At 48.7% G+C, this 13,817-nt stretch overlaps 1 protein-coding gene across 5 annotated transcripts in view; it reads right to left on the bottom strand.

Moving 5' to 3' along the window:
* FHL1 (four and a half LIM domains 1) overlaps positions 1 to 12,392 on the bottom strand; it is a 32,265-nt gene extending 19,873 nt beyond the window's left edge. For 2 of the 5 annotated variants that reach the window (XM_083796716.1, XM_083796718.1), the window contains exon 1: positions 9,069 to 9,533. Coding sequence is in view for 2 of the 5 variants with exons in the window: in XM_083796712.1 (XP_083652838.1) it covers positions 11,902 to 11,959 (58 nt within the window). In the remaining 3 variants the exon portion in view is untranslated. Of the gene's footprint in view, positions 1 to 8,871; positions 9,019 to 9,068; positions 9,534 to 11,901 lie in introns of those variants that run through there. The other 3 variants (XM_083796712.1, XM_083796713.1, XM_083796717.1) reach the window with 3 other exon arrangements.
* Between the last annotated feature and the right edge of the window lie 1,425 nt (positions 12,393 to 13,817).

Here is a 13,817-nt window from a genome sequence, read left to right as displayed (position 1 = left end):
GGTACAACCACTTATGTGTTTCATTAAGCCATCCTCTGCTCTGCGGCTGGATCCAGGCCCAAAAAAATGATTTTGTTTTCTTTTTCAAGTAGCAGTGAGACAATAAATTGAGGGACAACGAGTAACACAGCCTGCAAAGGGAAACAACCCTTCTCAGTACGATTGCTGCTGGCTGTCAAACTACTGTCCAAATCAAACTACCACAGGATCGGCTCCATAAGACAAAAAAGCGGTGTTAATTGCACACAAGTGCCAGAGAAAACTGTCAAAAAGCTAAAGCAGATGTGAAGCAGTGGCTTGCTTTCTCTTAAAATGAGCTTGTGCAGCTGCATTACATGAGAGCCCACAAGCGCCTGCATTCCCCTGGGAACAGGGCAGAGCCATGGGGAAAGGGAGAGGTTTCCAAATCCTCAGCAACTTCTCCAGTAATTACGAGGGACTCTGCTGAGTGTGGGACTCTACTGTCACCTTGCTCAATTACATCTATTAGGCCAAATTCTCTTCTCAGCTGTGCTAGAGCCAGCCCAGTAGCAAGGCTCGCCTGCTTTATACCAGTGTTGAGCCAGGTTAGACTCGGTCCTGGCCAAGCCCAGGATCTGAAAAGTATGGCAGTGGTTTCAGCTGCGCAGAGACAGCCAAGAAAGCAAACATGCCTTGGTACCAGGAGGTGAAACAGTGGGGTAAGGACAGGCTGCTGGAGGAGGACACAGCCAGGAGAGACGTCGCAGACCTGCAGGGATGCCTGTCCCACCCCCAAAACCCAACACCTACTGCTCCACGGCACAGAAGAGAGGAGACAGAGAATATCAAACCCTGCGTCGAATAACTCACATGCACACTACACAAGCAGTGCCTTATCTCCAAAGGGCTACTGAAAGCAAAAGACAAAATGCCACGGAGCAGCCCGTTAGCTGCCTGCCAGCCCAGTTACGGGCAGCACGGGGGACGTGGCAGCCAGGGCACAGGGCTCTGCCATACAGCGGGGTAACGCAGGCTCCAAGCCAGCCGCTTGGGTGGCACAGGCACTCCTCCGAGAGTGCTCCCAGCTCTGCCTCAGCTATAAAAGGCAGATGCACGCGGGTGAACTCATGCTTCTCTCACCCAAATCTCACTTGGTTATATCTCCTCACGTTAAAAATCACCTTCTTCAAATGCCACCCAACCCAACTGTTAGGGTCTCATGAAACCCTTCCCTAGAGCCGATCACTGAACATGCTGGCAGCTGTGACACGGAGCTGCCCGTGATGCTGAGGGACTTGGTTGTGTCACCAAAGCATTTTCCGCATGGCCCCAGAGAGCAGCTAGAAGAAATCCACCCACAGGCCTGGAAGGGATTTGCAAGAACACAGAGACCTGTCACTCAGCGCTTGTAAAATTATAATAAAAGACTTCCAGAACATAAAAATACCTCTGCTGAAACCAATGTGCTGTTTATAGACACAACCTTTGTCCCTTGCTCTAGAATACATTTGGATAAGCCATGCGGTTAATCCAAAAAAAGGTTGAGGGTTTGTATCATGTGAGTATGTTTGTGGATTATGTTTCAGGGGCTCAGCTTTTGTCTGCTGATAATTGCTGCTGTTGATAATTGGTATCTGCTTTCAATCACTATGTCTTAAAGGGTTTGGTGAACTCCATCAATGGGCCTCGGGCTTACGCGCTGCTCCATCAAGACCTCCACCCCTAACCCCTAGCCCTACTTCCCTTTTGTGGTTCATCCCCAAAGGAAAGAGGAGAGCAGGAGCAGGAGCACGGGGCGCTGCTCCGTGGGTGCCACCAGAAAGGAAAGGGGAGAGTGGGTGCTTGGGGAGCACTGCAAGGATGGGCAGACGCAGAAAGGTGCCAGGTGCCGTCACCAACATCAGCCCCTCAAACAGCAAGTGCTGGTCTTGGTACTGTTCTGGTTGTGTAAACTGGTAGGTGCAATAATGGCCAAACGTTTGAGCTCCTGCCGGGGTACATTGCAGCAGGGGGGTCAGGTTTTTCTGAGCCCTTGTTCCAGCACCTGGAGCAGCAGCAGGGGAGAGGCTCCACGGGTCAGATTCACCCATGTAACTTCAGATGCTTAAAACCAGCCCTTATCTACAAGCCAGGCATCACAGTTCACCCCACAATCCTTGCACAGGGAGCGGTTTCCAAGATAGGGGAGAGAGCAGAGGAAGCGGTCACTAAACCCCTGGGGCTCTCTGACCCGTGGTCCCACCGGGAACAGCAGCATTTCCAGGAATTGTGAGGGTCCTTGGCTCAGCAACGGCCCCACGCACTGTCCCCTGCACGAGCTCATTTGCAAGGCAAAAGCCTTCTGGCAAAGCAGCTCGCGGAGCGTCCAAATGTCGGCAGAGCAGACAGCGTTCCTGGCGCTGGCTCCCTCTCCATCCGGCTGCTCCAGCTCAGGCACCAGCATTGCTCAGGGGATGAGCTCATCGCTATTTCAGGTTGAATTTGCACTTGGCCATCTCCCTGGTAACCAAAACAAATTACTCATTGGTTTATAGTGGATTTATTGGTTGTTTGTTTCAGCGTCTAGCGAAGTACGCAGAGTTTCACCACACTACAGCAGCGACGTAGCCTGGTGCCGGAGGGCGCGTAGGACGGTATTTACAGCCATTGCTATGGGGATGGGCCGCGCTAGCACGGGGGGGTCAGAGGGAAAGGCAACCGTGGGCTGGTCCCAGAGACGTGGTACTGTAAAAAGCAGGTGTGCGGCACGGCCTGAGCTCACACACGGCGCGGATGTTGCCACACGGCAGCCTCCTGCCACCCCAGACACCGGGCAGGTGTTGGCCGCCTCCAGCACAGCAAAGCAGCCAAGGAGAGGCTGCTCACAGTCCTCCTCACCCAGAAATCACAGAATCCTTCCCAAAACAGGTATCTGACACTGGTATATCCACTAACACCACCTATCATCAGCTTCATTTCACAAGTCAGAGCCGTGAGGACACGAGCCAGTTATAGGAGTCGCTGCCTGTTTATGCTCTTGGACAGGAATTTTCCCCCATTCATCATCACAGGCAGCAGCACAAAGGGCACAGAGAAGCCAGGGAAACGGGACTAACTCCGCTGTGTTTGCCCACAGAGTGCTTGAAAGGAATCAGCAGTTCCCGTTTTTCTGTCACACGTAGACCTGAGCCAAGATACAGCTCAGAAGTTGCCCAAATTGCCATGTACATTTAACAGAGGGTTTAAGCTTTTGTTTTTGCTGAATGTGTTTTTGCAAGAAAGAAAAACTCTATCCTGATGATCTCAATCCGGCAATCCAAAACGTTCAGAGGTCCTGCAGACACACAACTGGTGGCTGGGGCCCCAGCCCTGTCTTCGCCGACGAAAGCCGGCAGGTTGTGTCCCCTTCCCGCAGGAGACCTGCTGCAAGCAGCCCATCCTGCCACACAGGCAGGTCCAGAGCTTCCACTTTTAGTTGAAAACCGCTAAGGTGATGACGGTATAAAAGGGAAGATTTCAGCAGATGGCATGTTCATGCGTTAAACAAAGAGAATCAGGATTAAAAAAAGAGAGACTTCAGTCCCTGCCGAGCACCTCTGTGCCTCCACGGGGCAAGCGTGGGCTGCCTCCTGGTCCTGCTCTGATACCGCCAGCCGTGCCATCTCCAGAGGCAGCACCGAAATTCTTTATACATCAAGTGGCATTTACCTGGCAGGCTGTTCCAGGGTGGAAGCGTGACTGGCTTTCAGTCAGCAGAACAGGGGTAGACAGGAAACAGTATTTGCATGCGCTGAGTGAAATATATAGCTCTGTGTATTTTTAAAGTTAGATGAGAACAGAGAGAGAGAGGGATTCTTGCACCCTCGACTGCTCACTACTGGCTCTCCAATGGTACTGTCAGAAGCAAGACCAGGTCAAGACTGCTTAGAGATCACCAGGGAATTTTAAAGAGGAAATCAATCAGTAGGAATTACTTGTATTTCTGCATCAGGACTAAATTAGGACCGCACAGCCCGCTGCTTCTGGAGGCGCTGTCTGCGTTTGCATTCCCTCAAACCACCGACAGCCCTGCAGCAAATGCTGTACAGAAGAGCAGGATGCAGTGCCTGGCCCACAGGATGCTAACAGGATCCTAACACTGCCTCGGCAGGTCGTTAATCTGAACAACCGGTCCACTGGATCGGGTAAATCGTGCTAGAAAAATTCTTGTAGTGGCCAGCAGCAGCATGACTGTGCACAGCTGTCCCAGGGTAGCCCATCCCTCAGGATGCAGGTAGTCCTGGGAACGGCACATCTGTGGGATGTTTAAAAAAAAGCTCTGCTATGCCAATAAGAGAAAGGGCAAAGCAAGGGGGCAGAGAACAGAGTGAAAAAGACTCAAAAGTCCAAAAATGAGAAGAGAAGACAGAAGCTGGAAAGGCAAGCGGGCAGTGCCTCAGAAGTGACTAATTCCAAGCCTTTGCTCCAGTGTTTATTATAGAAAAGAGAGATAAGAAAGGCAGCTGGTGGTAACAACTGCCAGGAGAAGCCAGTCCCAAGCTAAACAAATTGCAAATGCCTTGCAAGTAGCCAGCCAACTCAGAATGATTCCCATCACTTGGGGCATTTCTTCAGAAGAAAGTACATGATTTTCTCCCACCCCACCTTGGTATTAGCAATAGGGAAGCTATATTTTGTGTGGTTTCATAGTAACTCTAAGGGGTACTCAGCCAGGTACCACTGGAAGCACATGAAGACTGAATATTCCCCACTGAAGGCACTGCGGAAGGGCTGGGACAAAAGCCAACTAGCAGCCAGCTGTGGGTTTAGTACTGACCACTTATTTTTCTTAGCAAGGGAATAAAGGCACATCCAGCACACTGGTCCATAATACAAAGTTCTGGAAAACTGAGTGTTGGTGTTTTGTTTGTTTTTTTTCTTTGCTGTCTTTGGCCAAACAAAACAATGGCGACCAATTCTTGCTCTGCCAGAAGCTCTGAAGTCCTCTTCTGCTTAGACGCTGCTGCGATACAGGAACACTCACATGCTGGTGCAGCCACTTTGTCACTAAAGGCAGCTTGCAAGAGTCAAAAGCAAACTAGGTGGATCATCCACCCCTGTGCCAAGTGTGCCTCCAAAAAAAAAGAATCTCTTGGCACATCCAGCACATGCAAGTTCTTGTTAACAGTGGTCTCTTAAACCCTACATGTCAGGACACCACTGGAACTAGCCATCATGTGAGTTGAAGCTCCCCTGTCTCAAAGCATCAGGGTCTCTGATGTCTTGAAGACAAGTGGGAGGATTTTCCTGAAGGAAAAGCATTTTTCAGCTATTTATCCTGTTCTTCCTCTCGTCTACATCACAGATGTACAGATGTCAGAACTTGTTGAACTGTTGCGCTACAGTAAAATAAGAAGTAAATGGACTCTGGAAGATTTTATTCTAAGTTATTACACCTCGAGATACACCTGTCAGGCAGCTCCTGTGAGGCAGATTTTATTCTTTTCCACTCCAGTCTGGTTTCCCCTTTCCAGGAGTAGAAAGACACCAAAAACCAGGAAGGCAAAGAGCCACCCTGCACTGCTTATTCCCAGCAGGAATAGTTTTTTTCCTGTTCTTCCTTTGACGTCAGGGGGACAATTTGTGCTCTGCACTTGATCCCAGCAGATCACAAATGTAGCCATACCCCACTTTTAATCCCTCGCAGGTACTGGCTGCTCACTGCCCACTCGTGTCAAGCAGCCAGCTCTGCTGGGCAGGTGAAAGCAGGTTTCCATCTCCAGTTCTTTTCCACTACACAGGAGAGAGAGATCCCAAGTTACACCAGTCTCTAGGCTCTCCTCAAGAAACAAAAAAGAACAGGCACATCCGTGGAATGAGTGGATCTTCTGAAAACACCATTCTCTCCAAGCAATCTGAGGTCAAGAGGTTTTGAATTTCCTATTTGCAAAAATAATGCAGCTCTGTAATGCCATCCAAACCAAAATTGTAACTTTGCCTTAAAGTTTCCAGTCAGGCGCACAGCAAAATACCACCACTTCCACCCTGGGCTGCAGCTCCCTTGCTGTCGGGAACCCTGTCATGGCTGTCCAGCCTTTTCCAGGACACTCTTTAATTTGGCCTTTTTTTTTTTAAAAAAAAAAAAAAAAAAGATTACTTCCACAGGACCCTTTTTATCCCACTCCAGCACGGCTACAGTACAATCCTTGCCCGGATTTTGAACAGCTCCTAAGTCCTAAACGTCATTTTAACCCTCTCCTCCCATCGGATGTGAGCCCTATTTGCCACGAGGGACAAGCCAGTTCCTCAGAGGGAGAAGCACAAGAGCATCCGCCCATCATCCGTCCCCCAGACGACACTGCTCTGTCTTGCTCCAACAGCAGGAATTTGCCCTGGCAGCACTCTTGCCACCGCACACGCCGGGGTGATGTCCCAGAGCTGGCTCTGTGCTGCCCGTCTACAAGGATCCCAGTCAAAGCATGTCGGGGAGCTGAAACGCAGCGGGCTGCACCCTGTGTCTGAACCCAAGGGCAGCCCCAGTGCCCTGGCTCGTACACGCTGCCGAATGCTGCAGACACGGTTTTGCCAGAGCGCAGGGATTACAGCACTCAAGCCAGAATATATAGCGCAGCCCTTCTAAAACTGCGTTGCAGAGGTGGAAACAGGCATTTATCTAAATAGCATTTAATCCTTTGGAGTTCTAGTGTCTCAAGAGCCATCTGGTTAAAATTCCTCTCCAAATCAGGATATCTAAATGAAACATGAGGTCTCTTTCTTCCTCCCACACTTGCTTTGCCAGAATCAGACATAAAATGACTGATCTCCGACACTTTTGTTTTGTTATTATCCCTGAGTCTTCCATAATAAAGAAATGGAAAACAAAAAAAAAGGAAAGAAATCACAGTGAATCAAGCTGAAGCATCTTGACTAAAGCTGACACTGTGTTTTTCATAGCAAAAATCGCAGGTCAGGTCTGGGAAGGTTCCTTACATACACATTATTTCCATTATCTTTTCAAGCAAAAGTTATGCTGCCTAACCAAAGTTACGGAACTGCACCTGAAACCTCAGCTTTGCTACCTAAATTCCCCAGCATGCCCCCCAGAAGGGGGGTAAGCTCAAAAGGGCATCATTCACATAGGCTACTGCTGATGGGGCAATATTATTCCTGGCTCACATCAATATTATAAGTTATGTCACATCAATATTATAAGTTATAAGTATGACTGTAAGTTACATTTAGGGGATATGGGCCCAGATGAGACATAAAGTGCATCCTACAGCATCATTCCCTCATTCAAGAGCAGGGACCCGACAGAACTCCCAGGAGCTGCTTCGTGCCGTATGTCCAGATTTTCCATCCATGGTGCACTTCGATGGAGAGGCTGTTTCCGAAATAAAGGCCAGCCAAGACGGGCTGAAGAGTGTTTACATTCAAGTGTTGGAGTACCATAAACGATGCCTCCTTTTGAACAGCTGCCTTTATTTACATCCAGGCAGAGAATTATACCAGCATACGTGGAAGCAAGCCATCATTCACAGCGGGGAATAACTTCTCCTGTTAGAAACGCTTCAAGAGACCAATCCTACAGACCTCTCTCAGCCAAAATTCCCCAAGAGCAGTGCAACTCAGAAAGCAGCTATAAAACCCAGCCCTGAACTGGTTCCTTAGAGCTCCAGTACAAAATCGGAACGGTTAAATTTCTGTTGTGCTGAGCTCATGTGGTGCTAGCTCTGAAACACCCCCGTTTTTCTGTCAGGTATTAGTCAAAAATGCATTTTTATATACTGCATTCTTTACCAGGAAATTAAGAACTAGTTTGTATTCAAGAATGCTGTACTAGTGGGGGAAATAAAAAAAAATTAAAAAGAGGGTGTTGTCACTGAAATGAAGTAGGTGGGTGCTTTTATCATTAAAAAAGAAAGTTTAAATTTTAAAGCCATATTTGGTTGCTTGATCAGCTATTTACTTTGTACATCATAGCTTAAGAATTTAATGAGTTTCCTTTCTGAAAGTTAAAAAAAAAAAAACAACTTTTCCTCTCAAAACAAGGTAAGAAACTAATCAGTAGCTGGATTGTTTTAATCATTTTTCCCTTTCATGTGCTAGAGTACAGTGATTTAAAAAGCAGCTACATCCATTTCTAGACCACAGACAAGCTCCTGCTTACACAAGGTGAACTGAACCAGAGTCACATGCATTAACTTATCTTTTGAACAGTTGATAAAGAAAAGATTAATGACAGAAACACCCATCTTGCAAATCCACAGGTGAATAGTTTCACTCCTACAAGTAACTCCACAAATACAGATAGATACAAGGGTGCAGCATTTGCGTAAAGTTAAAGGTGTTTGCATTCACATGGGGACAGCTGCAAGTGTGGCTTGTTAGAAAATCCACAACCGTCCAGTACTCCGTAATACAGAAGGAGGAAGATGTGGTAATTATTAGCTGAAAGCTTGCATTTCCACCTTCCCCAATTCTGCTAGAGCCAGCATGTTCCCACAGTTCGGTGGGTCTTGCTTTCCAAGAACATCACATCACCTGAGGAGCTGACAAAACAGCCTACTAGTTTAGTTATTTCCTCCTCAGCTGTCATTAAAAACTTCCAACAGGCACATCTGATCCCCCGCCTAGGAAAACAGGCTGCTGACAGCTCACACACAGCTCTGTACCACTGCAAACACTCCCGAAACGCCCACTCGGCTGGGAAGCAAAGAGAAAAAGCTATATTTATACCCCAGTGGCTGCCTGTACTTTCAAAGCCATCACCTTCCAGGAGGGAAGGCATGCATCAGAGAAAGGATGCGAGAGAAATCAGAAGCAAGAATTCGGATAAATCCCACACCCGAGACACCCCCTAAAACAGAGGCGGTCTCTGAGGTTAACTCGCTGATCCATGAAAAAGTTGTTTGCCGAGAAGCGTGTTTCAGAAGTACGTTGCATACTCACGGACTTCCCGTTTCCCCCAGCCCTGCTCTCACAAACCCTTCCCCGGCCAGTTCCCCAGGCGAGCAGCCACAAGGCAGAGGAGACCCAGCACGAGCCCTGAAATCCGAAGACCCGCGAAGCGCGGGATGCCGAAAAGTCTCCCCGAGCTGCTCGCCAAGACGATGCTCGAGAAGGGCGAGACGGAGGCATGTGCTTACTGGCTGCCGGAGAGCCTGGGAGCTGCTGCGAGGTGGCTGCTGCCCGGAGCAGGAGCAGGAAGGGATGGAGCACAGCTCTCGGCACAGCTGTGCGCGGTGCTGCGGCAGCGGGCAGGACGTGGGAGCGCCTCTGTCCAGGGCTGTGCCTCCAGCCCCTGGCCGGACAGCCGCTGGTTACACACTTATAGCAGGGAGGCGCGTTGCAAAAAATTAATCCAGCCAATAGCACCGGTCCTGCCTGGGGAGCAGCTGGAGGGGAGGGGAGGGGGGGGAAACAGCCTGCTCCTCCCAGGGCCTCTGCACCAGCCCTTTGGGGGGAAAACCCAACCAGCAACGGCACTTTGCTGGCATGGCTGCTCTCCCGCTCCCCCACAGTCGTTGCTGGGACCCATGGGGTTCAGCAGGCTGGGCAAAGCACCGCTACCCCCAGGGTGCCCCCCAGAGCATTTCACACATGGGGAACACAGCACAAAAACTTCGTCTGGGGAGTCAGGGGGAGAATATGTCGTCGGTCTCCCATCCTGCCCAAGCTACCCTCTTCCAAAGCTGAAACATTTCCTGGCAGCTCTGCCATGATGTGTGCCACCGTCAGGTTCATAGACAGAGTTTTCCAGGACAGAAAACAAACAGGAGGGATGTTTCAAGTCAGCAGCCTGCAGGCAGGGAAGGAACCCGGCTGAAGAGAACACAGTTTATGTGATACCAAAAGATGAATATTTTCTTCAAAGCAAATATAGAAAAAGCACTATCAGGTGGCAAATCATTCTTACGTTTAAATAAATCTGCCTGTTTGCACTGCACACCAGGCAAATCTGACAACATTCACTTCTGGTTTTCCCCCATCCCTTATCCCATTTGTTTTCTGCTCATATATCTTCCAACTTTGTCCCGCTTTCTTCCATGCTCCTCCTATTGGATACATAGCCCAGCAAGTTTATTTTCCACAGGAGGTGCTTGGGTTGGAGCTCCTGCATTACAAACAGGTTTTTGCGGTGCCTTAGAGAACCACAGAGCTTCTGAGTAAAGACAGGAGAGGCAGGGTGAGTACGCTGGGTATACCACTGCTATCCTTGGAAAGCAGATCACAATACGTGGGCCAAGGGATTTCTGCTTGTTTAGTAAAAAGAAACAAACACTGCACTGGAGTAAACACACCCTTTTCAGAAGCATTTGCATTTCTGTGTGTCTGTTTTTCCATGCAAACAGGTGAGTACCACATTCTTCCAACATTCCCATCATCCACATTAACAACGTTCCTTGCAGCTACAAGAAAGCTGGGCTGTCCTGAAGTTCAAGGCTCAGACTGTCACCACTCGCCAAGAAAAATTTCAGGCATACATAGAATACAGATATGAAACACCCGTATTATTTAGCATTATATACTGAACTGATCCATTTTCACAGAAATCTAAATACTCGTAGGAAATCTAAAAGCTGTCTAGAATCTAAACTCGCCCCCCCCCCTTTTTTTTTTTTCCTCTCCCAGCAGCTCTCCCAATCCACATAAAAACTTAGTTACCGTCAGAAAGAGGTTTTCCCTAGTGGCTCTCTCAACAGGAACTTAGCAAAAGCCTCCTGACTAGAGGTGGATGGGTCATTACCCCTGCCACCACAGGGGTATTTGGGGACTGACCCTGCATCTTTGCAGATGCATCTTGGAGGAGCACAATCACTCTAAGGAGCAAGCAAGCCCGCTGGCAGGTACCTGCAGCCCTCCAGCAGTGCAACAAGTGCAGGGAACAGCAGCTGGCTGCCACCAGGACCCTCCACCTCCTATTTAAAACATTAGATGCCGTCTACAAACAATGCAAACCGGAGATTTCACCATCAAATCCCAAACACCAGCCACCATCAAAAACAGCTCTAAGGTACAATGTCTATCAGCCTAATGGCATAGCAGCTAAACAATAAAATCTATTTAATGTGTTCCATGTCATTATTATAAGTCCCCCCCATGATTACAGCAGAGCAAAGTGTTATTTGAGCAACTCATTGCTCTCCTCAGGCTTCATCTCAAAGCCTGGTCCTGCACACACTGCTTGCTCCAGACCCCATTGGCTTTCCCAGCCAGCCTCATAGGCACAACATCACATCCAAAGAAGAGGCAGAATAAAGGGCCATGAAGGCGCGTGGCACAGAGAACTGCTCAGCCCCACCTTCAGTATTGCTGCTCCTGACAGCAAGTGAGTGTTTGCAGTACCAGACCTTAAATCTGCAGACTTAAAATGACCGATATACCTGACACAGAAAAATTTAAGCACTCTTAACCTCACGCATATCAAAACAGCAACTTAATTCTGTTTGGAGAAAAAAAAAAGTGATTTAGAAAGTAAATACAGTATGCAACTTAAGTCAAAGAAAAGGCACTCAGGCATTGTTGTATTACAGATACAACATGGCACTATAAAAGTCTCTGCCAAAGTGCTGTATTAAACAAGAATAAACTGCAAGAATGACACAACTCATTTCACAGGGCTGAGACAACTCTGAGTCAACCCCATGCTATCACCATTGCTTGCTAAGGAATATACCCAGATATTGCACACACTGATTTTTGGCAAACACGGTAAAACTTTTTTCTTTTTTTTTTTTAAAAAAAAGAAAAGAGGATTCTAATGTACCCTTGACTGGCTATCCAAACAAAATGAACTATGGGCAGAAGCACTTAAAACTAGGTCGGTTGAATTACTCACCCAAAAGCTAACTGCTGGGAAACTTTATTTGGAAATAGCGGAGCTCGTACAGTTGGGCAAGGAAGCCGCTTCATAGCAGAGCTCCCTGCAAGAAACCTCACGGAGCAGGACAGTACCCCCCACAAAAGCACAGATCTTACCTGAGGGCAGGAGATCTTGTCCACACTGCAAGGAAAACGGCATCGAATATTTCACCATCTTTGAGACCTCCGGTCTGTTTTAATTCAGTCGCTCTGCATCCACAGAGGAGAAGTCTTCTGCACCATCGGGCCCAATTTTTAAGTCAATGCTCTTCAGAAGGAAGCCATTTTGGGGTGCATCCATGCAGAAGGAGGTTCGCGCGCCACTTGGGGGGGCTCGGCTGTCCTCCTAGTTTCCACACACCGTGCTGGGGGGGACATGCCCCACACAGCGCTCCCAGGCCAAGGCTGACAGCAGTTACAACCATCTGGTGTGAGGGAACAGGGCCGCCGCACTCACCCGTCCTCTGTGGGACACCACAGCCCTGCAGAGCCACAACAGCTCTCCAGGCCAACACGGGTAGCCTCTCCACACACGCTGGTCTCTTCTCCTGGCATGCAGGACATGATGGGACCTGACCCGTGCCTCAGCCATACCAGCTGCCTCAGCTCTTCCTTCACGTCACAGCCCGTCCCACAGCTGCCCCACTCCATGTGGGGGTAATTACCAGTTCCCTCCATTAGCTCTCTGCGGGCAAACCCCCTTTCTCACAAGCAGCATTTCTCCTTCCTACAAAACCACCTGGAGGGGCCCTTTTCTTCTCCCAAATTGCAGCCTGAAGGAGGCAGCCATTTGGGGGCTTCAGTTGTGCAACCACCACCACCACCTCCTGCCAGTGCATGAGCACAGGAAACCTTCCCGGAGGTGTTTCAAGGGATACAAAAAGAGAGGAGAGAAAGGAAAAAAAAAAAGAGGGAAGTAGATGCAGCAGTCTCCCTGCCCTGCACTGCCCCACCATTTTGCTGCTCAGGGGACAGCTCGTGGCCAAGCTGAGCCCCCACCCTGCAGGCAGCTGGGCCTCACCTGCAACGCACTAATTACCGTGCAGGCCGTTAGCAAAACGTCTCCAGGCAGGCGAAGTAATGGAAAAGCTGAACTATTTCAGAGTCATTCCTCTTGGGGAGTAAGGAAGGGTGGGGCTTTGGGGGTTTTATAATGGTGTGGTTAAAACATCGGTGATGTAAACCCTTTTTCCACAGAGTTTAATGCGCTGGAGTGGCTGGGCTGCCTCAGCCGAGGAGCAAACCGTGGCTCTGGGCCAAGTGCACCTCTGCAAAACCCAGGCATCAGTCAGCTCTCTGAAATAGGGAGCAGAAAGCAAAGCCTGAAGAGCAATGGCCAGCTCAACCAGTGAACCTCAGTAGGAGATGGGTGCCCCATCATTTCCACCTCACTGTTGTGGAGCCCAGTGAAGGGCAGTGTGCATGCACGTGTTCAAAGAAAAAAATTCCTGAAGTATTGGTATGACCTTGCTAGCTGGAAAAGGTGCTAGAGCAATGCACTAAAGACAGCAAACCCATCCAGGTCCAAGCGGGATTTGGTTAGATTTTGCTCAGCTTCTTTGTCTCCAATATCAGGTGGTAAATAAAACTGCAAAACAGAGAGCACCACTGACAGAATAAGGCTTCTGCAGTAAAACCAGTCTTTGCTTACAATGTAATTCTTCCTGTCAATGTAGTTTGGACCCTACACACATGCATATGTAAAAGAGAGGGATTAAATTGCTGCTGAGGGGTATCTATGGATGGTTCTCCATCTGTGGCTGTGCAAACCAGTAAAGGATGAAGTAGGAAGTTCTCCTCAGTTTAGGGGGCAGACAGTAAGACACTAAAAAGGCGGGTTGGTTGCTGCTAACCTACTCATCTTTCCACCATTTAATGTCAAAATATATTTGTAGCATAGCCCTATAATGCCATCAGCAAACCCGGATCAACAGATCAAAAGAGATTTTCAGGAACTGGAAAATCACCTGCTGAAAGACCAATAGCAGATATGCCTTTGAGTAATTACAGTGACTGCGTTATTCAAGGCATCA

Source organism: Anser anser, assembly GCF_964211835.1.
Source record: "Anser anser genome assembly, chromosome: 13".
Lineage (NCBI taxonomy): Eukaryota > Metazoa > Chordata > Aves > Anseriformes > Anatidae > Anser > Anser anser.
Note: the sequence above shows the minus strand (reverse complement) of the source record. Positions and strands in the feature narration are given on the sequence as shown.